At 42.4% G+C, this 26,834-nt stretch overlaps 1 protein-coding gene across 6 annotated transcripts; it reads right to left on the bottom strand.

Moving 5' to 3' along the window:
• Window positions 1-380: 380 nt before the first annotated feature.
• Window positions 381-26,731, bottom strand: nin (ninein (GSK3B interacting protein)). Of its 6 annotated transcripts, none has more exons than XM_061696644.1 (27): window positions 26,651-26,731; window positions 23,381-23,593; window positions 22,062-22,155; window positions 21,497-21,672; window positions 17,985-18,030; window positions 17,746-17,912; window positions 17,342-17,488; window positions 16,613-16,780; window positions 15,983-16,119; window positions 15,766-15,906; window positions 15,339-15,513; window positions 15,152-15,262; window positions 14,992-15,081; window positions 14,292-14,552; window positions 12,668-13,653; window positions 9,844-11,763; window positions 8,911-8,980; window positions 8,396-8,563; window positions 8,215-8,331; window positions 7,996-8,109; window positions 7,580-7,726; window positions 7,416-7,517; window positions 7,190-7,315; window positions 6,253-6,354; window positions 5,840-5,926; window positions 3,030-3,143; window positions 381-2,285 (listed from the first exon to the last, which is right to left on the bottom strand). In XM_061696644.1, exons 2-27 carry the CDS (start codon window positions 23,570-23,572, stop codon window positions 2,175-2,177), a joined length of 6,069 nt encoding a protein of 2,022 aa, XP_061552628.1. In that variant the 5' UTR covers window positions 23,573-23,593; window positions 26,651-26,731; the 3' UTR covers window positions 381-2,174. The 6 variants fall into 6 exon arrangements, with proteins under 6 accessions (XP_061552628.1, XP_061552629.1, XP_061552627.1 ...); XM_061696645.1 differs by having other exon boundaries at window positions 23,381-23,588; window positions 26,651-26,697; XM_061696643.1 differs by lacking the exon at window positions 26,651-26,731 and adding an exon at window positions 23,709-23,829.
• Between the last annotated feature and the right edge of the window lie 103 nt (window positions 26,732-26,834).

The following is a 26,834-nucleotide window of genomic DNA, read 5'->3' as shown; positions in this document are numbered from 1 at the left end:
GATTTTTCTATATTTGGCTAAGACCACCCCCTTTCCTCTCATTGGTTGTCTCCATATAGAAGACACACTTGTGAGAGAGAGCACACGTTTGTTATGTTGACAACATTGGCTCGGGAGTGGAGGGGAAAGCTCAGGTCTTCTCGAGTGACTCGATAAGCTCAAGAAATTCAACTCACCTGATTTTGGGCCTCTCGGCAAAAAAACATCCGGAACTCAGGAATACGTGGATGGTTTTAATTCAAATTTCACATCTTCTGAGGCACCATAGAGATAATATTAAAACAAAAAATAGATGAAAACATAAATTTTGGGGGAAATCCATACCAAAAAAAAAACAATGGGGGGGAAAAAAACAAAATGTATACTTTTCTGTGGGCAGAAACAACAACTCTGTTCAAATCCTTCATTCACAATACATCCATCCACTTATGCACTTCCACCTATAAATATTATACTGTAACATGTCTTTATTCATTAAAGTACAGTGCTGTCCCATGACATTTAGAGCAGTGATTCTCAACTGGTAGGTCGGCACCCAAAAGTGGGTCACGCATCCATTTTGGGTGGGTCGCAAACAGCTCATTAAAAAATTACATTCCTATTTTTTTCTGTACAGTACAGTCAGAGGCGTACTAAGTTCCCGGACGGAACATGGTAGGAAAGTGACAAGAAATATTACGCTCTTATTCTCTATCCACTAGTTTACGCTGTAAATAAATACAGCGTAGCTCAGCCTTTGGCTGGTGGACGTCGTGGCAACCAATATGCTTTTGGCAGTACAGCAAACCCATTTGAAATAACATTTAAAAATATAACATTTGGTATATGATTTCAGACGCTATTTTTTAAACCAAATTGTTATTTTTTTTTCTTGTAATTGTTCTTAACTTCTATGAAAGTGGGTCGCAACAATAGGAAAATGCGGGCCCCAGAGTGACGACAGATGAGAACCACTCAATTAGAGTGCAACAGGTAGTGTTAGCTTACATTTAAAAACAAAATATACACTGTATATAATAAAGTCACGATTGTTCAACTAGCAGGAACATACAGCCAACAGACAGCTTTGTGTTTTGGTATTCATGCATTGTACAGAACAACACTTGTATAAATTCATACGGCACTGAAAACCTCCTCACAAGGGAAGTCGTACACAGAACACTTGTTTGGACCTGGAATTTGCGTCTCTTAGGAGAAACACTCAGAATAAGAATTCAAACAGTGCATACTTTGGTGGCTGTCCAGTTAGACTAAAAAGTGCCGCGTTCTTTTTCTTTACGTGACTCTTTTTCCAGAGAATTATCGTAAAAAGATTGCCTGGAATAACAATGGACATACAGTGGACACCCACGAATAAGTGACACTCATTACAATGGCTGGCAACCAGTTCAGTGTGTACCCCGCCTCTCGCCCAGAGTCAGCTGGGAGAGAGGCTCCAGCACGCCCATGACCCGAGTGAGAATGAGCGGTTCAGAAAATGGATGGATGCATAATTATGCCATTACGTGATGTTTTCTGTCTCCAAGTGGCAAGGCTTGCACACACCGGAAGGAGCAGCAAAAAGAAAAAAAAAAGGAGAGAAAAAAAAAAGGGATGTTTGTTTAATTATTTACATTTATTTGTGTAATTACTGTTTTTTTTATAAACAACAAATAATTATAGAGTGCTATTTTTCCCTCATTTATAATCAAACTTTAGTTGTTTTTTGAGAGGCGGGAATGGAAAAAAAAAAATGCAGAAGTCATTTAATGCGAAAAAAGTCAACGTTAGAACGTTGGGGATCTTGTTACTGTAAGTTTTACGAACAAGTAAATTGTCAACTGGTGTGGCCCTAACATTCCTTCACAATATCATTGTAATCCTTTGTCATGATAATCATACACATACAATTGTGAACGCAGGCTCTTCAAGTAAAAAAATAAATACAATTTTTGCACCACCTTGTGGAGAAGGAGGTACGATGTACACAACCGCAATACATTCAATGTAATAATGTAAAAAAACAAAATACTGCTTCTTTACTGTAATACTGACATTCAGGCTCCTTTAAAAAACAATCATGTGCACATTATGTAACATTTAAAGTTGTAAGACGATGAGAGGCGAGACGGGGGTCTGGGACTACATACTCTCGCGTGTGGCGTCAAGGTGTCGCCCTCGGCCGACTGCTTGGTCTACTCAGCCGTTCTGCGTCGCCGCCCGGCTGCCTCCAGAGCCTTCAGCAGCTGACCGCTCTCCACGTACAGGTCTCGAATCAGCGTGCACACACGGCTGTTCTTGTGCCCCTGGGAAATGTCGGATAACTTTAAGCGTTGGGGGCTTTTCTTTTGAGGGGAGATGACAGAAACCCAACCAATCTAAAAAGCGTACGGCTCGGCAACAACTATAGGTGGAAATGAATGAGTAAATCAAAATCTTCCTTTCTCCAATCATTTGAAGCTTGTACTTTAATGATTATTTTGGTAATCTTGTCAACATTGGTCAATAGAGACGAGAAAATACGTACCTAACTATTGCAGGTACTATAATTCAAGTTAAGAGAGTCGAGTTAACGCTTTAAATTTGACAGCCCTACTTGAGATATAAGTTTAATTTGTTGTGCACACAATAATATTGTACTTTTTGAAAACGTAGAGTAATGAAAATTAAAAATAAAAAAAAAAATTAAAAAAAAAGGGAACAGTTTTTGTCACACTGCATCAATTTAATGGCCATTGTGCAGCTTTCAGGGGTGCCCACTTTGGCCAACCGGGAGCAGTATAAAACAGATCGATGGATATAATGTTCACTGAACCATCTAACTTTCACAGCTCATCAGTACAGCACTAATATTAGTCATGTCAGTGCAGTGCCCCATGAAGGTGAAATCATGATATTGCACGTTTTGATTCGGTTAACCGCCGCCAACGGTCCGGCATCAGTACATTTATCCCCATACCATACTACCCTGCAACAGGCTGAATCACCCGAAAATGCATACTGAACCACCTCAAACATTACAACTTTGTGTTTGTATGTAAGGTCCTGACCTGGTCTTTGAGCTGAGCCACCTTCTCCCTGAGGTGCAGCTTGACGTTATGCAGCGAGGTCTCGATTTCCTCCATTCGTGCTTCCATGCGCTCCATCCGGGGGTCCTGGTCATCCTGGAGAGGAAACAGTTACCAACTATAAATATCAAAATAATTATCATCAAGAATGATCTGTGCGCATTTCGAGGAGGAAAAAACAACAACATCCCAAAACAGACCTGTATTCGCTAGACACTTTATTTTATCACATTACACAATGTCTGTTACATTTCTAAAAAAATAAGTGAGGGAGGGAAATGTGCTATTAAAAATAATTTAAAAAATATTTGTCAGACAAGAATATGTACCAAACCAATCCAGGAACAATATTTCAAAGTGGAAATTGGGCAGTAGGCACAAATGAATGGGCAAATACAAATCCTTCCTTATCCCAACATTGACAGCAAGATTATTTTGACAACCTTGTCAACGGAAATGAGAAAATAAGTATCAAAGCTATACCTCAAGTGGGAAATTTGGGTATAGGCATAGATCAACAGGTCAATCCAAATCCATCCTCTCTCCTATCATTGAAAGTTGGTAAGCTCATGATCGTCTTGGTATCCTTGACAAAGTAACTCAATAGAAATGAGAAAATAAGTAACAAAACCAACCCAGGAACTACACTTTTATAGTAGTTAAAAACCGGAGTGTAGTTGAAAGAAAGAATATGGCTCAACAGGTCAATCCAAATCGATCCTTTCCCCGATCATTTGAAAGTTATTTTGGTAACCTTGTCAACAAGGGAAATATACTATTAAAACAAATTATATATATAAAAATCTACCCCCCCCCCAAAAAAAAAAAATCCAAATAAACATAACTGATAAATAATAAATAAACAAAAATCATGACAATGTGAACGCACGGTTCTTGTGACTTCAACATGCATAAATAAATAACTAATTAAAGTCAAAATGAACTGGATGTGTGTGCGAGAATGTAAAAAATTTTTTCTTCTCCTCAAAACCCAGAAAAACTCTGATCCACTTTTTGTGGTGCAGCTAGAAAAGAAAAACAAAAAAGCCCTTGACGACAAAACAAACTGATTTTAACAAAAATCAGCATAAACAAACAATCAACTACAGCATGTGAAAGCAAAATAATAGTTATGACAATCGAGACAAAAAGAAACCTGAATGATCATAGGGGCAGTGTAAATTCAACATTTTGATTACAAGCCAAGGCTCAGAAGCTTTGTCTTCCCTGAAAGTAAGGCAAACAATCATATTAGCATGTAGCTTAGCATTACGTACAGAGAACACACACTGCATTTAAAAGGATTACCCTGTCTTATTAAAAACAAGCGCATTTGATTAAAACAACACGTTCAATTAGACGATCAAAAACACACAATTTCTCATTCAATAATCTTTCTTTGCGTTTCGGGTAGAAAGAAAAAACGAGCGATAATCTCCATTGGGAAATTAGTGTGCCACCAAGCAGCAGTGCAATGCAATGACATGTTCACACGCTTGCGTCGTTGTCGAGTCTCTTACGTGGATGCCACAAAAAAAAAAAAAAAAAAAAAAAAGGTAAGTACGTAGCGGCCGTCTTGGAAGACAGAATTGGACATTGGTGTTAAAGTCCGCCAATCCGCCGGTAGCCTTCTGCGTTGGCGTTAGCTCGCAGTTCCGCCGTGGCTCCCTGGAGAGAGAAAGGCAAGGTACACTTCACCACAGCTTCAGCCTCGCTAATCCCTACAGAGCTTTTTAGTGGCGAGCCTTCAGCATTCGGACAATCAGTCTTTTTACCCCATTGGAAAGTATTCACAGCGCTTCACTTTTTCCACATTTTGTTATGTTATCGCCTTATTCGAAAACTGAACACAGCCTGCGACCAGCTTGGCACACTTATATTTGGGCGTTTGGGCCGATCCTTCTTTGCAGCCCCTCTCAAGCAACCCTGTCCGTGGACTACAGACAATTCTTTTGACTTTATGCTTGTTTTGTGCTCTGATATGCACCGTCATCTGTGGGACAATATATAAACATTTTAATTGACCGCAGGTGGACGCCAATTAAGATGTAGAAACCTCTCAAGGATGATCGATGGAAACAATGCACCTCAGCTCAATTTTGAGCAGCATGGCAAAGTTCTGTCAATAGTTAGGTAAATGTGATTTCTTAGTTTTATTTTTAATAAAAACAAATATCAGGTCATTTGTGTGTAAAATTTTGAGGAAAAAAATGATTTCCATCTATTTTGGAAATAAAGCTGTAACATAATATGGAAAAATGGCTGTAAATCCTTTCCACATGCACTCAACCAGTGATACAGTGATGATGTTGCTGTCACATACAGTTATTAAAACAATGAACAATGGGTGAGATGGAGGTTTGACCACACCAAGAAGAACCAAAATGGAAAAACCAATAGGTACAAAGAGGCAAAACGCCAAACTCCAGAAAACAAACAGAGACAATGAATGTGAAGATGGACCTGAGAGAAACACCAGAGAAGCACTGTAAACTCAGCATACCATTCAGGAAATATGAAATGATTATTCACAGGGACTTTTTTTTGACAGTTACTTTCCTCCAAGCCGGAATGTCAACTAATGGAAGTTGAGTGACATGAGTGCATGCCACCACCGTACTGGCGAGCGGAAACAGAAAGTGTATCCCATTCCACTTCAAACATCGAGACGGAGTGCAATGATCAGTGACTGTATCATCGGTACGACAGCATGAAACTTGTGTGAAGTGAGTGGAAAAATGCCCCCCAAATGAAACGAAACACCCAAAAGTACCATGATTGTATTATCGTACTTGCGCATTGTCGGAGTCAGACCGATGTCCCCTTGCCGTCCTGTGGGGCGACACCGGCAGGAGTCCGATGAAGTGAGCCTGGAATGACTACAAAGGGAGGAAAAAAATAAGAGGAGGGCACATTTTTGTGCTCAATGGACATATTTGATTTTTAAAACAGAGAAAAGAAAATACTTCGAATGTAGATTTAAAAATTAACATATTTTGTTCAAAACAATGACCAATTTAGTGAGATAAATAAATATTACATAAAACAAATAACATTCTAACCACTGTATATGAATAGAGCTGCTAATGACTGTCAATGATGAAAATTGTATTTAGTGTAAATCACATTGACTAACAAAAATGAACATAAGAGCATATGCCTAATCATTTGGGACACAGTTTGGAATTGTAATTGGATCGCCAACCTCAAACAGTTGCGCAGTGAGTCGAGCTATTTGGGCCTTGAGTGCCTCATTTTCCTCCTGCAGTTTGGCCATCTGTGCGTGTCCTTCCTGAGCAGCGAGGTTCTGACATCAAAACACACCAAGCAATGAGATTACAGGGTAGGCCCAAAAAGTTAGAAATACACCTTTTAAATTCAATTTATTTATTTTTTACAAATACCGTGAATAATAGCATAAAAGGAAAAATGCAAAATAAAAAGAAAAGGGTCCGAGGGAAGGAAGAAAGGCAGGGGAAAAAAAGCAGGTCGGAGGTAGAAGGAAGCAGGTAAGGAAAGAAGGCAGAAAAGTAGGGTTCGGCGAAGACAGGATGGAACAGCTCATCTTGTGTGCATCTCAAGAAGAACGGACGTTCCTTCGAGGACAACAAAGTCCAAATTCTTGATAGGGAGGACCGCTGCTATGGGGGGGGGGGAAAGAAAAGAAAAGAAAAGAAACCATCTACTGTATGTTAAACAGGAAAATCTGTCTCCAAACTGTTTGAGGCGTCACCTATAACAATGTCCTGCATCTCTCCCCCAATCAACAGGAAAACTGGCCCTAACGAGCTGTTTTGCCACAAGATGAGCGACCAACTGTTTTGTATGTAGGACGGTCATTTCACCAACCACACCGGGCAACACAGCAACAGTTGAACACCCCCATAAGGACTCCACACCTAAAATTTGGAACTGAAGAAGCCTTTCCAATTAAAAGGCGAAAAACAAGAGCAATCCTTGATTCAACCTTTATGGACTGAAGGAAGGAAGGGAGGGAAGTAGTAAAGGAAGCATGGAAACAAAGAAAGGAAACGATGCCAGGAGAGGAAAAAAAAAAAAAAAAAAATCCATGAAAAGGCAAACTGCAAAACCCTGTATACAACAGTCAGAAGATAATGTGTGTGTAACGACAGCACGGATACCTTGATGACCAGCTTCTGGTCGTACACTTCTTGCTTGAGGGAGGCGTTCTCCTGCTCCAAGGTTTTGAGCAGCACCGCCTGGCTCTGTCTGTGCTGCTGCAGCTGCTTCGGGGACAGTATGCTGACCTGTACGCAGAAACAACAAGGTTACGTTCACATCCGTGACAAGAAGAAGAAGAAAAAAAAAAACGCCAGAAAATCCATGTGTCAATTTCAGACTTGTAACCTTGTCGTCTTGTTCCTTCGGCTGCAGCGTGTCGTCTCTCTGGAGCTTCCTGCTGGGACTTTGGACGGCGGACTTGTGCAAGGCCAGCTCCAAAACGTGGTTCTGCGGAAAACAAAGTCGTGAATACAAACGCACCATCAGTTTACAAATCAAACAGGTCTTACCTCATCAGTGACGTTCTGCAGCTGCTTGTGCAGCATCGCCACTTCCTGGCGGAGGGAATCTCTGTCCTGCTGCGTGCTGCGGAGATCCGACCTTAGACAAGCTCGCTGATGACTGAAGGCATGGAGGGTGTCATCCATATTCTTCACCTGGGAGGTGGAAATAGAGAGGTAATTGATGGTATCAGGATGAGTAGCCACGGAGGGTAGGCAGTACAGAAAGTAACTATGTAATTAAATAGAATGGGTATGCAAATGTCTCAATATGAATGTATGATGGGTAAGTATGTAAGTCGGGTGGGTAAGTAAATAAGTAGCTCTGTAAGGGTAAGTAAATATTGTATGTAAGTCAGTACATGTGATGTCTGTAAGTTGGGTGAGTAAGTACTGCATGTAGGAAATAAACAAAGTCTTTACACCTTCTGCTGGGATTGAGCCAGCTGCTTGCGAAGACCCCGCGTCTCTTTGGCCGCATCCTTTCGCTCCTCTGTCAGGTGACAGAGATGAGTCTCCATCGAGTCCGCCTGCATCAACTACGCACAAAAAACAGGAAACCGTTTTTTACACGCACATTGCCTCAGGTATGAGTTTGCTGTCAAAGGAAACAAACCAGTTTGTCTTCCACTTGAGGGCCTTACCTTCTCCTCAAGGCCAGACACCTGCTGGACCAGCTGGGCATTCCTGTCCTCCAGCTTGGCTGTGTCCTTCAGAGCTTTGGTCAACTCGGCCTCCAGCGAGCACACACAAGCTAGAAGCTAACATGACACAGTTAACCGCTAAGTTACAACCACCACCTTGCCATGACGACCGCACGCTCACCTCTTTCTTCTCCTCGCCGGTGAACACCTCCTTCCTTTCGTTGTCTTTTATCAGCTCGGCCAGCTGCCGCTTGAGCTTCTCTACGTCGGCCAGGCTCCGGGCGTTCTTGTCCGCTAGCATTCCGTTCTCGTCCTGGAGTTGCTGGCTTTGCGAGTGAAGATCACACATCTGAAACGTCTCATCAGTGAGAATGTGCCCAAAGGAAAATGTGTACAGTGGTATCTTCACTTACAGGTGCTCCAATAATGAGGATTAAAGACTCCCCAGTGTCCCCCCGTATTTGCATTTCACTCACACATTCTTATGTTTATGGTCTGTCTCCTAAATTCCCCCCTCAAATGGTAAAAGACAGACCAGTTTTATTGTTCAGGGTCAGCTCCCACACGTGGACCCAGGTTCATGTGCGGGATTGATTTCATTTATATCAATCAATGGTAATTGAGTAGCAAGCTCGGTCATGTAACGAATTGAATTCATAAGTCAAGGTAGCGCTGTATTCCTACTTTTTGCCTCACCTGTTGGTGGAAATTCTCTGCTGCTTGTTCGGTGGCAACCTTCTCCTGGTTGAGCTGCTCCACTTTATGTCTGAAATAGAATACAAATCAAATCATCATGAGAGGTGCGTTGAATGTTGATCTACAGTGGAAGTTCTCAAACTTTCTAGGTTCAGGGACCCACTCATAAGGACCAAAACCATGTCGAGCCCTAAAATGCCAAACGAATTAAAAAGTTTCTTATTTTAGAGAAATCCATAATGTCACAATATCAAATTAATATTTATTAGAGGAAAAAAGTTGTAATGTTAGTTTCAATAAAATATCAGAACAAATATGTATTTTGTCAGAATAAAAAGACAATCTTAAGAGAATAAAGACAAAAATTGTAAATTAAGTGAATTTCAAAAATACAAATTTATTCTGTGAATATTATGCCTTTTTTGTAAAAGACAACAAAAAAAAAAGAACTATATTCTCGAAAAAAATTCCCTTTTTTTCCGATGACTATTCATGCAGGGATGATAGACTTTTGTGATTATACTTTATAATCATAAAGGTGTTAATTGGACCAAAGCTAAGGTAGTAATTGGTTTAGTTTGTGTGGTTTATTAGCACAGCAGACTACCCCCAGGTTGTGTAGCATGGACCCCAGAACTCAGTTTGAGAACCACTGATTTAGGAACCAAAGCAGCTACGTCAAGTCTGCAAAGCTCCTTTTACACGGAGACCGCTGCAGCAACCAGTCCACTGTTGTTTCCGTTTCTGTTGCTATTGTTGCCTACTACAACCTCCTGTCTCCGTGCAGAAGGGCAGTACTACCAAAACAGGCTTGGGTTGAGGAGCATTAGGGTTCTAGCCACGATACTGCCAGGTACATGAGAGAATGATGGGGATAAAGGGCAGGCCACAGCACAAATCTGGGGAGAGGGTCCGAGGTTGTCTCCACGTTACCTATTAGCCCGTGTAGTTGTGTTCGTGGTTGGCAGCTCTGAGATGGCTTTGTGAAGTTCGGTGGTTTGCACCTCAAAGTCACCGCAGATGTCATCGACGCAAGAAGCCTCAGAAATTCTGCTCGGGGGGAATCCGAGATCCAGGGTGTCCCTTTGTGCCTCAAAGTCCATGAACAACTCTGAGAGTTTACGGTTCTCCTGTCGCATCCTACTAATGTCGTCCGTGAGAGAAATCCGCTCATCACTCGCACTGCTTTGCAGTTTCCAGACCTTCTTTTTGAGTTCAGCATTTTGCCCCTTTAACTTGGCGTTTTCACACAAACAATCTTCGTAACGAGTCTGAAGCTCTTTCAGTTTGGATGCCTTCATTTCTAGCACATTTATGTGCTCCATCAGCAGGAACATCTTGACTTTGAGGCTGTAGTTTTCCTCCAGATACTCACGGCCAGTTTGGATCTTCTTGCTGTTGTGCTCCAAAAGACTCTGGAGGAGCTCAGTCTTCTGCTGGAGTAACAGGATCTTCTCCCGCATGAGAAGACACTCCTCTCTGGTTTGACAGTACGCACACTGTAGTTCAAAGATGGAGAAATTCTGGGGTTCATCATCAACAACTTGATCAAAAGGTTTTGGACTAACATTTTTATGTTCCCCGTTGAAATCATCCAAGCCAATTTCTGAACCAGGGTCATCTTCAGAATCCTGATCCTTGTGTGAGGAGCTTTCACAGATAGAGGTAGGCACATCTTGAGGTCCACTTTCTTCTTTACAGAATTCCAAAGCTCCCAATGCCTCAAGTGACGAGTCTTTATCTTGGCACCGACTGTGCGAGAAAGCAGAGTCCTTTGCGTTTCCATCAGTCTCTGGGAACTCTCTGTCTTCTCCATGACAAAGGACAACCTCAGGGTTGTCATCCGGTTCTTCAAAGTTTGAAGTTTCTAAATCATTACTCCTCTCGCTTGGAACATTTGTGTTACAAGTCCATGAGACGTGGAGGTCTTGGTTCTCACTTGCATCGCGCTTCAGTTGCAACAGGTCTTCTTCAGGCTCATCCGTTGGGTCGCTCTCCACTTTCAGATCTTCCTCACTGAAGGAATTATCAGAAGTTGATGTTATAAGCGTTTCCCCATTTTTAGACACACCCAAACCCGGATCCTGGGTTTGGGTTTTCTTCAATTTCTCCATGAGGAAAGCCACCTGTTCCTGAAGCTCCTTCGTGTCCAGCTCAAAGTCATCCACCGCCTGTTTGAGGAGCTTATCCATCTCCTCAATCTTCAGCTTCAAATCGTCACGCTCTGTCAGCATCAGGATCCTCTCTGCGGTCTGGCTATGGGATATCGAAAGAATCTCTTCGTATTGCGCCTGGAGCTGAGAGTGGCTGCTGTGAAATTCCTCCCTCTCCTGTTGTAAATCCTCTACCGTTTGGCTGAGGAGGAGATCAGCGTCCTTGGCTTGCTTGTCAGACCGAGCTAGAAGATCCTCCTTGGCCTGCAGACTCTCCTGGAGTCGGCTGTGCAGATTGTTCAGCTGGTGACTGAGCTCAATTTCTTTGGTCTGGGCGGCCGTTGCGCTGTTATCAACCTGGTGTTGCAATTGATGGTTCTTTTTTACCATTGCTTGCATGGCTTCTCCATGAACCTTCTCCAGTTCAAGCCGTTCTTCTTCCCACTCCCGAAGTCCCTCTGCTCCTTCTTCAGTCTTTTTCCGCCATTCTTCAGCACTCTCGAGCGCTCTCTGCAACTGTGCCTCCCAGCAGAGCTTTTGTTCTGCATGGCTCTCAGAGAGCTCCCTCAGCTCACTCTGATAGTGCCACTCCAGTTTCAAAATGTCCACCTGAAAGCGTGCAGCTGCGGATTCTTGGTCACCCGAGAAACGATCTTCAACTTGCTTGATTTTCTCAGAGAAGCTCACCTCTGTCTGCTGCCTGTACATGGTTATGTAGTCAGTGTTACAGCAGAGGACACATTTTACTAGGGGTGCAACGTATATTTGTAGTCAGATTGTTCGGTACAGTACGAAGGCGAGTCCCCACATAGAACACAGGAAAGGGTAACTGCTTCCAAATTTAGCCATGTCTACTTCATAAATAGTGCGGCGCAGCCTCTGGATAACAAAACATGACAGAACTCTTGATATGGCATTTTAACAAAAAGATTTGAGCTGTTATTTCTGATGAAATATCGATTTTTTTATCTTACTGCATTGTTGGAATTTATTTTTTGGAGTATGTACTGCTAGCAGTTTGCCATTTAATTTGAAATCTTATTAAATCTGTTACTTTTTACACCCCAGAAAAGCAGTTTTAGGTTTGGCTTTTTGTCGTTCTGTTAGACCCCTAGTTTTGTGATAATAAACCAAACTCCTCAACATTTTTATACTTGCAGTCTTATGTTTAGCTAAATGGTTCAATCTTCTCACATAACTCTTCAACCAATTTGTCAAATGCTTCCCGTGAAAAAAACTTAATGGTAAATAAAAAGGTGGGACAAAATACAGATGTTTCAACGTATCGCATCACCCACAGTACCGTATCGATACGGCAACATAAGTTTGTGCAGTGGCCCTGAATCATTTTTCCACCTTCACATTTGCTTGTTTTCAATAACATATGGGTCTTTTTTTGCATGTTGAATACACCTCAAAATAGTACAAACGTAGTCTTCAAGCCAACCGACTGAGCGTGCGTTCTTGTGCTGCATGGCAATGCATTCTTACACCGCTGTGCAAACTAGTTTATTGAATGCCGTTCAGAGACTCAAAACCTATGTCGGAAAAGTCATAAACCAAGGATACCATGCATTATTAAGGGAATCATATGATTTTCTCACCTCTCCTGAGCAATGTCGCCTCGTAGCTTATCCAGCATGCCACTGAGCGCGTTCCTCTCCTCGGCGTGTTTAACAGTCATCTCCCGCAGGCTCTCGTCCCGCAGGTTCATCAGGCCTTCCAGCCTCTTCTCCAGCTCCTCCTTCTCGGCCTCATGCTTCTCCCGTTCCTCATCCAGTCTCTCCTGGAGCATGCTCTCGTAGTCCTCCTCTAACTGCAACCGCTCCTGCTTCCACTCCTGCTTGAGCTTGGCCTCCCGCAGCTTGTGCTGCTCTTGAAGACGCAGTCGCTCACTCTCCCGCTGCTCCCGGAGCTGGCCTTCCTTCTCCTCCTGCTCCTTGAACAGCCTTAACATTGCCTCCTCTAGCAGCGCCTGCAGGGACTCGTTGTTCTGCTCGTCCAGCCGAGCTCGCTGCTCCTGCGACTCCTCTGTCAGCTTTTTCACAGTTCGCTCGTGCTCCTCCTCCAAGCAGGACCTCGCCTCCTCGAGTCTGGCTGTCAGCTCCTGCTCATGGCTTTGCCTCAGCAATTCCTTCTCCCTTTCGAAACAATCCAACCAGCTCTTCTCCAACTTGACCTTCTCTTCTTGGTGTTTCTTCTCCAACTCCTGTAGTCTGGCTTTCAACAGCTCCGTATTCTTTTTCTCCACAGTCTTTATCGCACTGGCGTGTTGGTTACGTAGCTCCTCCATCTCAGCAAGAAGGTCGGGCTTTAACTCCTGCAGGTTCCTCAGCTGCTCCTCCAGTTCCATAGCAATGCTACCCGCCTCGAGGAGCTGCCGCTTCAAGGTACTCGCCTCCTCTCTCGTCTCCTCCTCCAGGTGCGACCGCTCCAGCTCCGCTTGCTCAAGCTGGCTCTGGAGCTCCCGTTCCCGTGAGCTAACGCTAGCCAGCTCCTCCCTCGAAGCCTGGACCACCTGCCGGTGTTGGAGGGCCAGTGCATTCTTCTGGTCGTCGTGACGTTGAACCGCAGAGTTGAATTCATTGATCTGCACCGAGGAAAACAAACTTTTCACCCACTTTAAAGTCTGATTTTCAGATGTAATATTGTACTTTGCCCCATAAGATATAGATATTTTTTCAAACAATCAAATAAGAGTTTCATTTGTTGGACAAGATGTGTTTATTTTGGAATAGTACAAGAAGTAAGGATTGGATTGCAAGTCCCTTTTCATTCGTTACTGTCAATGCAAATAGCGAACGGGGGCCTCAGACGGCGAGTCCGAACCCTATCTTCAGCAGTAATAGTTGTTCTTTGCAAAGGATAAAGAATCTATGACTGAGTACCTTACTGTCTGTCTACATGTTGCAGCACCAATTGTGTTCAAATTTATTTATTTTTAAGAATACTGACTAATACTAACTGACAAACTTCTGTTTGTTGTGTGTTGAGTCACAGTCAACATACAGCGAACATATTAAGTTTGCGCTCACAAAGCAAAAAAATCGTCCAAACAACAGCTCGTATCTTGAAAAACCGGAGTCAGGTCACTCATATCTCAAGGCACCAGTGTACTTTGTTTTCATTAATGCGTTTTCTTTACATTTTTCTAAACGCACAAGCAACTCATTTGGATTTGTTGTGAAAACTTTTCAAATGCAACCTTAAACATTAGAGCAGGCTTACTTTGCTCTCCAGCTGGTTCCTCAAGTCATCCATTTGGCAGAGATGCTGCTGCTTTTGCTTCTCCAGCATCATTTCCGCCTCCAGGCTCAAACTGATGAAGGGATGGACTTCCTCCGAGCCGAGGCCTGGGTCAGACTCCACGCCAGGGCTTTTGCTCTCCAGCTCCTCTGAGAGAGGCGGCGGGCATGGCTTCTGAGGTTGGCCCACGCTGTGAAAGTCCTGCAGCTCGGACTCCAGTTCATCCACGCGATCCTGCAACTCCTGCAAAATAAATAAAAATAACCGTCTTAGAAATTTACCAGAACAGAGGGATAATAATGGTTTTGTCTTTAGATGAAACAATAATTGTATTTGTGATCACAAGGTGGCTCACAATAGTTAGTATTCATTTTTATTTTTTTAAATCTGTGCTGGTCTGAAGATCTTGCACACTGCACTGTGTGTGTTTGCCATGTAAAGGTTCTGGTCTTGGTTGAAGCATCATGTGGCTAATTATCGGAGATTATTTTCAAACGTCCTGTTCCAGTCACCGTAAACAGTTGTACGTTTCTGATCTCCTGAAGTGACAGCAGCTGCTCTGTTAATCAGAGTAATTTAAGCACTTTCACAATGTCTAGTGTTTTTTTTTTTCCCCTCAGCATGTTACAATGGTATAAATACATGTTAGGAATGTTATTATGGTGTAAACACTATTATTTACCCTGCACTGCGCTTCGTAGCCCAGTCGCAGCTGCTTAATGCGCTCCTCCTGCAGGAGGAAGTCAGCACTGCCAGGGTCCAAGTCACCGAACTAAAACACAGACAAAAATCTAGTTGAATTACATTGAAACGATCAAAAGAAGTCTCCTTTGACGTCTTACCTTCTCTTTCATGATGTTGTCCAAACTGGCCTGCAGTTGTGTCACTTGGCTTTGGGCTTCCATCAGTTTTTGACTGCAGTCCAGCAAGTCCATCTCCAGACATCTGTTTTCCTTTTAAGACCAGCGCACAACCTTCTACTGTGTTCTGAGCCTGAATCTGTCGGACGTACAGCAAAGTTGGACCTACCTTGACCGAGATGGAGAGGTGGTCCCTGAGAAAGGACTCGTCCTCCTTGATCTTGTCCACCTCAGCCTCCAGCGCCTCACGTTGCTGCGCCGCCTGCTGGCGGATCAGGTCCATCTCCTTCATCAGTGCCGACCGCACCGCTGCCAGCTTCTCTCGGTGTTCCTCCTCTAGCTTCCTGCACAATGTTCACACGCAATTCATGGACTGTACCTATTAAAATGAACATCTTAAACCAGGTGCTTTGTGGAGTTGGACACGTAGCATTGTTCAGCAACAAGGCCCAAAAATGTCTTGGCAGACATATTACCTCAACTACTGTTATAAACAAAAAAAAAATTAAAAGTTGTCCAAATAAAACAGTCTTGAATAACTATAAATCCAAAGCATATATGCAATAAAAAAAAACAGAAGAGTGCTGCAATGATACCTGAGGTTAAGATTGTTTTTGTGCTCGATCGAAGAGTGATGCTCGTCCACTTCAGTGGCCAGCTGGGTTTTAAGCCTCTCTGCCTTTTCCAGGTCCGAACGAATTTTCTCCTTCTCCCTCAGTTCGCCCTCGATGCGCTCTCTGAAAGAAAAAGGAGACAAATTATCCAGTAATACTTGAATATCCATGACTTTACTAAGGTTCCTATCAGACTCACAGGAGATGTCTGATTTCTGCTTTGAAACTGGCCAGTGCCGCCTGGTGGATGCCGTTCTTGGTGGCCAGGAGTTCATTTTCCAGCGCGAAGGTCAGATCGGACAGACTCAGCTTGCCGTCGAGACCGAAGTTCAACGCCTGCAAAATGTGAAATTAGCTTCTTGACAACCGATATCACCAGGGTTTTCTTGCATATGACATATAGGGGAAGGTCACCTCAACCTAATTTCAGGCCGCCCATTGCTCTAAAACCTTTGACATCATGAAAACTGTTTTTATTTAACCAATACTGCGCTAAGTTGAACATCATTTTTAACTACAACTCAGTGAACTATTGTTCACTTTAAATTCCTTGATAGCTCAAAATTATTTGCGCAACGGTCGTATCAGTTTTACTGCAATACTGGTCACTTTATATTGATTCTCTGCATCATTTGCAAATTTGCCATCGTATCGGGGGTTCGGGACAGGACACGGAGGCGAAGCAAGAGCATAAAGGTGAGAAGGAGTAACTTTTACTACTACTTGCTACTTTTATCTAAACAAGAGCGCTCTACATCAATCAGCGAGGAAAAACAGTGTACAACACAATCAAAAGAAAGTTAGGAAAACGTTCATTAGTGTGAGTCACCTGCAGAATTTCAATGCTGTTTTCTATGCCTTCTTCCATCCAGGCGTCCATGATAGACTCGACCGGAGTGAAGCCGGTGCCGTCGTCCAGGTTGGAGAAGAGACGAGTGCCGATGCTGCTCGTCAGGGTGGAATGGGTGGCGATCCGGCGGCCGACCTCATCAAAGGGCTGGCGGGATCACGGATAGAATCGATACTTGTGAAAGACAACCTTCATAATACCTAAACTGCAGGAGAACTATTCTTGAAACAAGAACTAAAGGTTCCTGCAGCTTTTGGAGGAACGTTGTGCATCTGAACCATTGGAACTTTTCAAGAGCGTATGACTGCCGACCCTCTCGAACGTTTGGGAAAACTAGAGCGAAAAGGTTCCTGGGAATTTTACTCAAACAAAAAGAGCGAAAAGTTCCTGAAATATTTGGAGGAATGTAGCATCCTTGGACCACAGGAACTTTTACCAAAACAAGAGTTAAGAGTTTGGGCACTTTTACCTGAATCCAAGAACAAAAGATTTATGGAAATGTTACCCTAACAAGCGTTAAACGTTCCTAACTTTTACCCAAACAAGCGAAAAGTTCCCAGCACTTTTACCTCAACAAGCAAAAGGTTCCTGGCGAGTTTTCCTCAACAAGAGTGAAAAGTTCTTGGCACTTTTACCTAAACAAGAGCTGCTGAAAGTACTATTACACCCCTCCCACACTCCAGAATGTCTGAGACAAGTTCAGCCTACCTGAGTGGAGTGGTGTCTTTTCAGCTGCCTGTAAGGAGTGGATGCAGACGGGGTGGCAGGCTTGTTGTACTTTAAAACCATGGAGACAAACTCTTGAACGTTGATCCATCCATCGCCGTTTAAACCATGGAGTACATCTGCACTTATCTGACAGAAAATAAACATACATTAGTTGGAATTAGGGCTGGGCTCAACTTCACTAATTAATTGGAATTTCACTGTCTGGACGATTTTTTTCCCCCCAAACCTTTTACTAGCTGGTTTGCAAAAGCATAGCAAGTGTTGCCAACTTAATGGCCTCTCTGATGAGCATGAAGACTATATTGTGTAATGTCGGTAGCGATGATTGCAGACTTGAGTCTCCAACTAGTCTCGGGCTTCACCCATGTGCTTTCCTTGCTCACCTCCAAGCCCAGATAGTCGCACAGAGCGATCAGTTCCATGTGGCCAGCGCATCCGTGCCACGATATGGCCAACTCCTCGCAGGCTTCCTGGAGCCTCTCCTTCAACGGACCCACGACACATCCTCGAGGCGTGCTCGGCTCGTCAGGGTTCCACAGATGCAGCTGGCCTGGAAGATGCAAGGATCGGTTCGTTACCACTATCTAAAGAAAGGAATTATGGGGGGGAAGATAGAACAAACCTTCTGCTTCATACTCCTCTGTGCTCGTTTCATCTGCATTCCAGCGCTGGTGGAGAGAAATGCAAAATTAAGAAACATTTATGAAAAAAATCTCACCTAGAGTCAGCTGGGATAGGCTCCGGCATACTCGCGACCCCAGTAAGGATAAGCGGTGGATGGAAAGTTGACATATGAGCACCGTATAGTGGCAGTGAACTCAATTCAACTCATTTCCAAAGAAGTAACTGCTTGCCAAATAGTGAAAGATTCACAAAAAAAAGACGCTCCAAGTTTTTTAATGCCATTCCCAGTTAAGGATGATGTCAAACTAGACATGAATAATTTATTTTAAAATGCCATATAGCTTTTCCTCATAAAAGTCTGCTTAGCTCAATGCCAACAAACAATGCAAAACGTCATTGACATGCTAACGGTTAGCGTCGATAGTCGAAGCAATGTATGTTTGAACACAAACCGTGGCGCAACACCCAGTACTCACAGGCATATCATTTATCCTATATGAAAAACGACCAATATTACAGCATCTTATTGATTTATAGTAGTATAGAAGTACTGGTCTTCTTCGCTTGTGTCTCCATGACTGTCGTTTACTGCCTCCTGGTGGCCAAGGCATGCAAACCAGAAGGAGCAGCACAATTCATTGAAGTGCAACACGATGTACAAACTGTTTTATTCTTTACATTCTATTTCATTATGCTCTTATTCTATTTTTAATAAAGTATAGAATTATATACAGTAAAGTGGGGAAATATGATAGTTTGCGTTACGAGCTTTGTCATGGAACGAATTACACCTGTATCTCAAGATCCTGCTGTATGTACTTTTCTATGTATAACAGTCTGAATCATTAAAAAAAACAAAATAGCATAACAGAACCTGACTGGTTGGTTCCATCACTGTTATGCTCTCTTCCCTGCATTTGATAGTAAAATGTGATTCAACACTAAGATATTTTACGTACAGCACGTTCAATTTGACAAATGTCAATGAGGCATTGATTCTAATTTTTTTTGTTTTAGAAAAAATAATTAACCATGGCCCACTCATAAAAAGTACCTAAATTATTGTTGGAATATTATAGAATTATTATGAAATATTAGAAACTTTGTGGCTATTCAAGATCGTCAAAACTCAAACTGCTCTGGGTCCCTTGGAGGGATCTAAAAGTTACATTGCTTGTACAAGCTGGCATATTTTTGGTTCTAGATTTCTGTGTTGAGGGTGCTTTACAGTATGAGACTGTTTCAATGCTTCTCATGAGTGAGACAAGCATCCAGCTGAGAAACTGATTATGTAGAGTAATAAATCAAGCTGCTGGCTAAATGTCTCTGTGCAACAGCTGCTTCTTTCGGTTCAAGGGTGAGATTTAAATGAGTTTAGGTTGAATGGAGGCTAGAGGCGGAGGCTTTGATTTGGTTGCGTGGTCCACGGAGTAACCCTATTGTCTGGGAAGCGAAGAGTGAGGGAATGAAGAACAGATGGGGAATCTGCAAGTGGCCTTTTGACACACAGTGTGGAGAAATCCAGAAAAGGAGGAGGAGGAGGAAGAAGAGAGGTGGGGCGAGTCTTCGTTTCCCGGCACCGTCCTCCAGCCAAACCAGCTGAATGTCCAAGCCTGACCCATCACTGGTCATCGAAGCATTGTCGCCGACCGAATTTGTCAAAACCAAAAGGACGCACTTCTGTTCATTGTTCCTACACTGACGCTCGTCTTCAGGCATCTGGACTCCAGGGTGTGCAGACAAAACACCGAATATCAACAAAACACACAATTCAAAGCTGAAGCAGTCTTACTGACGACCATCTGACACGTCTTTGTCAACATTTGAGATTCTTAGGAACTGTGTGTCTTCCATCTGTCTAGTAATTGTGGTTCAAATTTGGAAACAATCCGACAAACCAACAGTATGTTTTTGACGGACCCTCGGAAATGGTCAAAATTTGAAAACCCTAAAATGGCTGCTTCAAACCAAAAATGTCAGGCTTCGTGTTTCTTTTCAGGCATGGCTTCAGGAGACTTTTTTGTGAGTGTACTCACGATAGATCTGCGTACCAATTATTATTATTATAATATTTTTTTCTTTCTTTTGCTGGCAAATGAAACTGGCTCTGACGTTGTGCTGCTAAGATATTAGACTTCTGTGTTTTAAGGTAATTTTGGCGAGTCATCAAACTTTGCAGCCATTGTTCCGTCCAAACTGGACTGGAGACTTTTTTTTGTGGGTCTACTCATGATACACATCCAAACCAAATTTCATGTTGCTAAGTGAAACTGACAATCAATGAAACCGACCAGAACCTTGTCACTGTAAGCTAAAACCATGACACACATTTGATTAAATCATTTACTAAAGTCAAAACTCTTGCCTTCGTCAACACCAAAATGATACCCAATTTTCTCCCCCCCGGCAAACGAGATGAGGTCTTTGTAAATGTTGGGAGCTTAGGCTCGCCTAAGCATCTGTCAAGCGACTTGTATGTCAGCAAAGAGAGCAGGATAATCCTGAAGATCAAAAAGATCAGCATTGTGGAAAAGACACAGAACATCCAGGAACCCGTACAACCAGCGGAATCGCTTGCCGTTAAATTTTAAATACAGAATAATTCAAAAAGACATTTGTCGCAGAAGAGCATGTAATAACATCGTACATAATAACCACAACATCAACAACCTGATCTAATGAGATTTGACAGTTATATGTATCTCAATGTTAAATGGGATTTAGAATATGAATTTAAAATTACATCTCACTCTACAAATCTGGATCAGATTCGGATCAAATTTTGTTTGATATTACAGCTCCAAAATATATTGTGGAGCCAACTCTAAAATGTATTCTGGATCAGAGGGAAGAACATAATAGAGTGCACAAAAGCACAACAAAATTACAACCTGAAAAATAATCTGGCTAAAACCCAGAAAAAAAAACATTTTTGGGATGATTCCATGTTAAACAAATTACTGCTTAATCTATAATTTTGGATCAGATCTGGATAAACCTTTTGCTTTGGCATAACGGCTGCAAAATTTATTGTGGATATAGGGGAGGAAATTGTAAATTGTTGGTTTGAAATGGCCGTAAATCTGGATCAGCTCCGGATTCATGTTACTTTGACAATTTAGTTTGACCTGGATTCGACAGACAGTGTCGCCCATTATAGACATTTGTTGAAAACGTTGACTTTTTAAAATTGTTATTAAAAGAATTTACTTGATGATTTCCAACACACGTCCTTGCGGCATCAGGAAAGCTTAAGTAAACACTCGCTGCGACGCGACGCAAACATTGCGGCTGTGTGCTGATTAGCCGCAGCTAACCACACAAAAGCAATTCCACTTGCTGCTTTATTTACAGAGAAAGGATGCAATGACAAGGCTGTGTGAAACCTTCCTACCGCATTTTAGGCCAAGCTGATTAGCCAAGAATAACACCTCGCCACAGAGATATTGTCCTTACGAGGACGGCTGGTGATAAGGATGGCATCTGGGGTGCGAGTGTGATGCTTTTTACCTCACGCTTCCTTGGAATAGCCGAGTCATAGTTGTCCTTGGTGTCCTCGTTGCCTGGCGTGTCTTCGTCTTGGTTGTGCGCGTCTTCGTCTGAAAAGGTGTTGACCAATTCCGGCTTGGAGCGGCGGCCATAACGTTTGCTGCCCTTCACAAACTTAGGCTGTATGTCGGGGGACTCTGATGACAAATTTAGTCATTGAATAGCAAAACTGCTCCTCAAAAAAAAAAATTCTTAAGTCTTGTTTGAGAGTAATTCATCAGGGTCCGAGAGAAGACCCTGCTAGCGAGTCTGTACTTTCAAGCGGTCCAGGGACATTTGGAGGACCATTTAGTGTTTGGAAGCAAGAGACACATTGTTAAAATTTAGTTCTTGGGTAATTATCGGTGCTGGAAAAAGACCCTTCACGTGGGTTCGTACTTTTGCGAGGTCAAGAAATATTTGGAGGACCACAGTGTGTTTCAAAAAATGGAAACTGTTGTCCTTTTTGTTTCAGGATTGACAAGTGCCAAGACCTCAAAGTTCCAGGGACTTTTAAGTAGAAATAACAGAAGAATGTGTATGCTACCTGGTCTAGATGGTACTTCCTGTTGCACTTGGGGTCCCTTGATGCCGGATGACAACACCAGAATCAGTGCATCCTTAAACTGGTCAAAGTTGACCTACAACAAGATGTTAGCGATCAGAAGCAGATCTTTTTAAACAATTCAAAATTCTGTAAATTCCTCAGAAGACTGGCTGTCTGCGACGGGGGAGCAAGGCCACACTTGAACAATCAACAGCTGCCACATGTGAATATGGTGATTTTCTTTGTGCGGTCCCGGCTGGCGTCTGCCGCTTTTGACTTCATTGTTGGATGCCATGAGTGGGCAATCGGGTCACTGCCCCCTGCCCCCACCCCGGTTATTCAGCTTGCGCATGCTGCTAGACAATAGTCAAGACGTCGGTGTGCACGCAAATCAAAACTTCAGGCAGTTTTCACTCGAGCGCCTCTTTGTTCAAATTGATCTAAAACTTTTGTTGTCATTTTACCATTGGTGTGCTTTGTTTGATCAGGTGTGGACACAGTAACCAGTTCAGATTGTTGACTTACTAACTGGTTTAGCATGTATGCCAGTAGCCTACTAGTCCATATAACAACGATTTGCATTATTATATTACATTATATTTTTATAAAATACAAACTGTGAGCACTTTCACATTCCAATTTTCATTGGACAGTGACATTCCGCATTCCCACGATAAGGAGTTTATCAATTTCCATTTGTTTGCCTTTCAAACCAAAACCAAAAACCTGAAATTTGGAGGTACAGATTCAACTGATTTGAAGTGGTTTTTTTTAAACCTATTTGAACAAAGATTCATTATTTTATTTCCATTTTGTTTTTGTTTTTTGGCCCAAAAATGTAGACACACAGGCTTTTCTTTGGACAGTGACAATTTGCATTCATTTGACCAATTTCACCCTCAACACATCCCTGTGTGTTGATGATAGATTGCTTGGTTGTCGTGACGACAGACACCGTAACGAAAGTTGATGGAGGCCCATTTTATCTGAAGAGGTTTAACACAGCCGTTTGATGTATTCAAATGAAAAACAAGAGGGATGAAAAGCCTTTCTGTCCAAACGATCTGACGTGTAATGAGCAAACAGTAAGGCTGGACCATTCATCAATTTTACAGACTAATTAGAGTTTGGCATGGTGAGTTTTATTTTTCGACGATATTTTCTTTAGCTGCATCTATAGTTCAAAAGATAGGGAAACAAAATTGGAAATTGTATTAAGAGAAAAAAAAAAAAAAAAAGAAAAGCTATAACACATGCCATAATCACCAAAAGCTAACATTGCAATCACGGGATAGTACACAAGTCGTTCGGCCACGTACCCTTTCAGTGAGGCTGTCCCGCGCCTGCAGCAGCGCGTCCAGGAGGGCTGGTGCGGTATCCTCCAGGTGCAGCGACAGGCAGAGGTCGGCCAGCTCCTCCGGGCACAGTGAGCCGCAGCCGCTGGCGTCAAAGCCATCGAAAACTTCCTTCAGCCGCTCCTCGTACTGGTCCTGCTCCAGGACGTCATCCATCCCACGGGACAGCAGCCTGGCCTCCCAACGCAAGATCGAGGAAAAACGCTCATTTTGGGATTTATTTGACAATAAGTGACAAGTGTAAATATCAAATTGTAGTGTTAATACCTAATCCTAGTACAAAGATACTCACTAAAGAGTGCGGAAACATCGATCTTTGTTCCAGAGTGCCACACACACACTGCTTCAGCCTCGTTAGCAGTGCAGGCTTTGGCTAATCCAATTACAACTGATTAGCCACTCAGGCTAATTGAGACGCTTGGTCAAAGGTCTCACACTGACGATGACTCTGAACTAGGGCTGGGTGATTAATCAATTTTCATATGAGTTTATTTGTCAGGAGGATGATTTTTTTTTTGTCGCTTCCATCGTTCAAAGCACATCCCCTCTGATGTGCTCTGCTTACATCAAAAACATGGCTGCGAACAGAGTGGAGCGTGTTCACAAAAGCACAGTCAGTGTTTCCAATCTAGCGACTTCGTTGCTATTTTTAGCGACTTTTCTGACCCCTCTAGATTATTTTTCAAAAAAAAGCATCTAGCAAGCTAAATTCCCGCCAGGAAACACACAACACAGGCAGAATCATTACCATTGCCATCATGGATGACGTTGCGCGAGAGAGTTGTTAGCTTCTTTTTACACTTGCAGAAGGTTACGAATGTTAAAAAGTGAGATGCATGAGGCGCTTAAAGAAAATCGGTCCCCCCCCCCCCAATGTAAATGACAATATTCAAAGAAATTTTTTCCACTCCTCCTCTGGGATTTGCTTTATTTCTTCTGGTACTTTAAGCTTTACAGAATCCTTAATAAATTCACATTTTAAATGTTTAACATTTATATCTAACTGCATGGGTCAACTCGTCCATGTCTTTTGCTAGCACAGTCACAGTCTTTTCTCATGTACAGTTGTACAGGTGACCCACGAACACCTCTGCAAAGGTTTTGTTGCGTAGAAGCATAAACAGCGTGTCAAAGGTTTCCAACATCTATAAATCACTGTTTATAAAAAGGTATAAATGGGCACCATGTCTTTGGCAATGTTTCTATTGAATCAGTGATTACCTTCCACCGGGCTCCATTCTCGTCATGCTCAAAACAATGTGAAAATGAGTCCGCTCATGTTGCCTTTTTGAAGTATAATAATAAATCAATCCCCCCCAAAATATTTAAAAAGACCAGGTGACAGGTGAAAAAAAAGAGCCTGTGATGACAATCAACAGCTTGTATACAAACACAGGATGAAGGCAATTCCTACCAGTCCACTTGTACAGCTGCTCACCATCAAGCACTCAAACAGGTGCCTGCCTGCCTGCGACCCCCCCCCCCCTCCCAACATACAGAGGGGGTCCCCATTCATTGCACAATGGGGGTCATCTACAAAGCCCACATCAGTATTCTATATGTGCGCCATTGCGTATTTCTCAGGATGCCAGATAATCACAGATGATGATCAATTGGACGCGAGACGAGACAAGCGTCTTTTTGCTCTGAAGACTGACAGCTGGTGCAGGTGAAAAGCAAACCAAAGTAAACCATTATTTAGTCTTATTACAAGACCAAAACAGCATGAAGATACTGTTAAAAATGCACTTCAAATGGAGAGTTAATCCCCCCCAAAAAACATTAGACCAAACTACTGTACTCAAATCGACTACACCGTGTGTATTTGTGCGCAAGAAAATGCAAGTTATGTTGCCAGAGGTTATTAGCTTAGCTTGAGGTGCTATATTATGTGCTAACAACTGCTAGCCTACGAACTTTTTGTGTATAAAAAAAATTGGATGGAAACTTGGTCCTTTCAAGGACACAGTATCTCCTACTTGAGGCACATACGAAACGATCTTTTTAACCAAGGGCCTTTTTGGAAAGTCAAATCCCCTAACCTTTTACGCCACCTTTCCTTAACCTTTGTTAGAATACATCATCCGGTCAAGGAGAGATGGAAAAAGTGCTTCCTCTCAAAACATAGGAAGGGAAAGCACTGTTTCAAATGAATTGGACTCACGGCCATGGCCAGTTTTTTTAAATATTGCTGCTGCAAAGGATTGTGGATAACATATCTCCTTTCCTTCCATAAAGGCTGGTTAGGAATAACCTATGCTAAAATCTGGTATCTTAAGTGTGGAATTTAGGTACCTTTCCTAAGCAATTTTAAGAATCGAACTACCTATTCTCCAACTACTTCCGGGTCATCATTCTTACATAGGAAACTTCCTAATCCAAAACGAGAATCCAAATAAACCTAAAATATTTTAATGAAATGCCACCGCACTTCCTGGTACACAATTGAGGGGTTAAGATAATAACTGCTACTAAACTATCTTTTTGCCGTAAAAACTTCACAGCAGAGGTGCTTTTTTTGACATAAATCTGGTCCCTTAAAAGACCACCGTACTTCCCGTTTGGGGTGCAGAATGTCCATACCTTGGGGGGGGGGGGGGCTAAACTAATAATCTGTACCAAACTAACTTCTTGCCTTAAAAATGTAGTCCCTTAATGCCCACCGTACTTCATGGTTGAGGCTGAGGGCAAGTGAAGCTAATTTATTAATTGAGGGATACAATAAACAATAGCGTTAATAACTACTAGCAAATTGCACTTTTTTTGGACAGAAATGAGACGGCAAGCGCCTGAGGTCCATGGTCTATACCGAATCTGCCCCTTCCATCCAATTTTTAAGGTAACACGTTAATTTGCTGTAACGATTAGCATAGCCCCTGTGGTCCATACCTTATGAGCTTGAACTAGGAAGTACAGTGGCCTTCAAGGGACTCCAATTCAGTCTCTCTCTTTTGAGAGTACCATTTAAAATTGTATCAAACTAACAATTCAAGCACTTTGAAGACCGTTGTAAGTCACATTATAGATAATATGTAAATACCAATACAATTTTATAAAATGTATGTTGTTGTTTTTTTACACCCCCCGCCCAAAAAAAAACAAAAAAACGCAACACTGACTGAAGGAGAACTGAGCTGGTTTAAGGAGGCAAACTCTTCACCTCCTGACTTTTGTCGCTGCTTTTAAACAAATATGAACAATAAGTGGTCTAAAGGGAGACGCAAAGACACTCACCTAATCCTCCAAATTTTAAAAGACGCCCCTCTGTGACGAACCGTTGAGTGCGGAGAAAGAAGAGGAAGAAGAAGAAAAAAAAAACACTCAAACGCAAATACAAAACAAACTTTTTTTTTACACGTCCTCCACACAGGGCGTGTCGTGGTTTCCTCGATATTAAAAGCTTGAAATTGCTCTGCCC

Source organism: Phycodurus eques, chromosome 14, assembly GCF_024500275.1.
Source record: "Phycodurus eques isolate BA_2022a chromosome 14, UOR_Pequ_1.1, whole genome shotgun sequence".
Classification (NCBI taxonomy): Eukaryota; Metazoa; Chordata; class Actinopteri; order Syngnathiformes; family Syngnathidae; genus Phycodurus; species Phycodurus eques.
This window is presented reverse-complemented; position numbering and strand designations above follow the sequence as displayed.

Excerpts from the sequence above, each read along its gene's own strand:
- nin (XM_061696643.1), bottom strand. Across the intron at positions 15,907-15,982 it reads GCAGAAATCAGACATCTCCT|AGAGCGCATCGAGGGCGAAC; the intron begins GTGAGTCTGATA and ends TTTTTCTTTCAG. Across the intron at positions 15,263-15,338 it reads ACCTCTCCATCTCGGTCAAG|GAAAACAGATGTCTGGAGAT; the intron begins GTAGGTCCAACT and ends TGGTCTTAAAAG.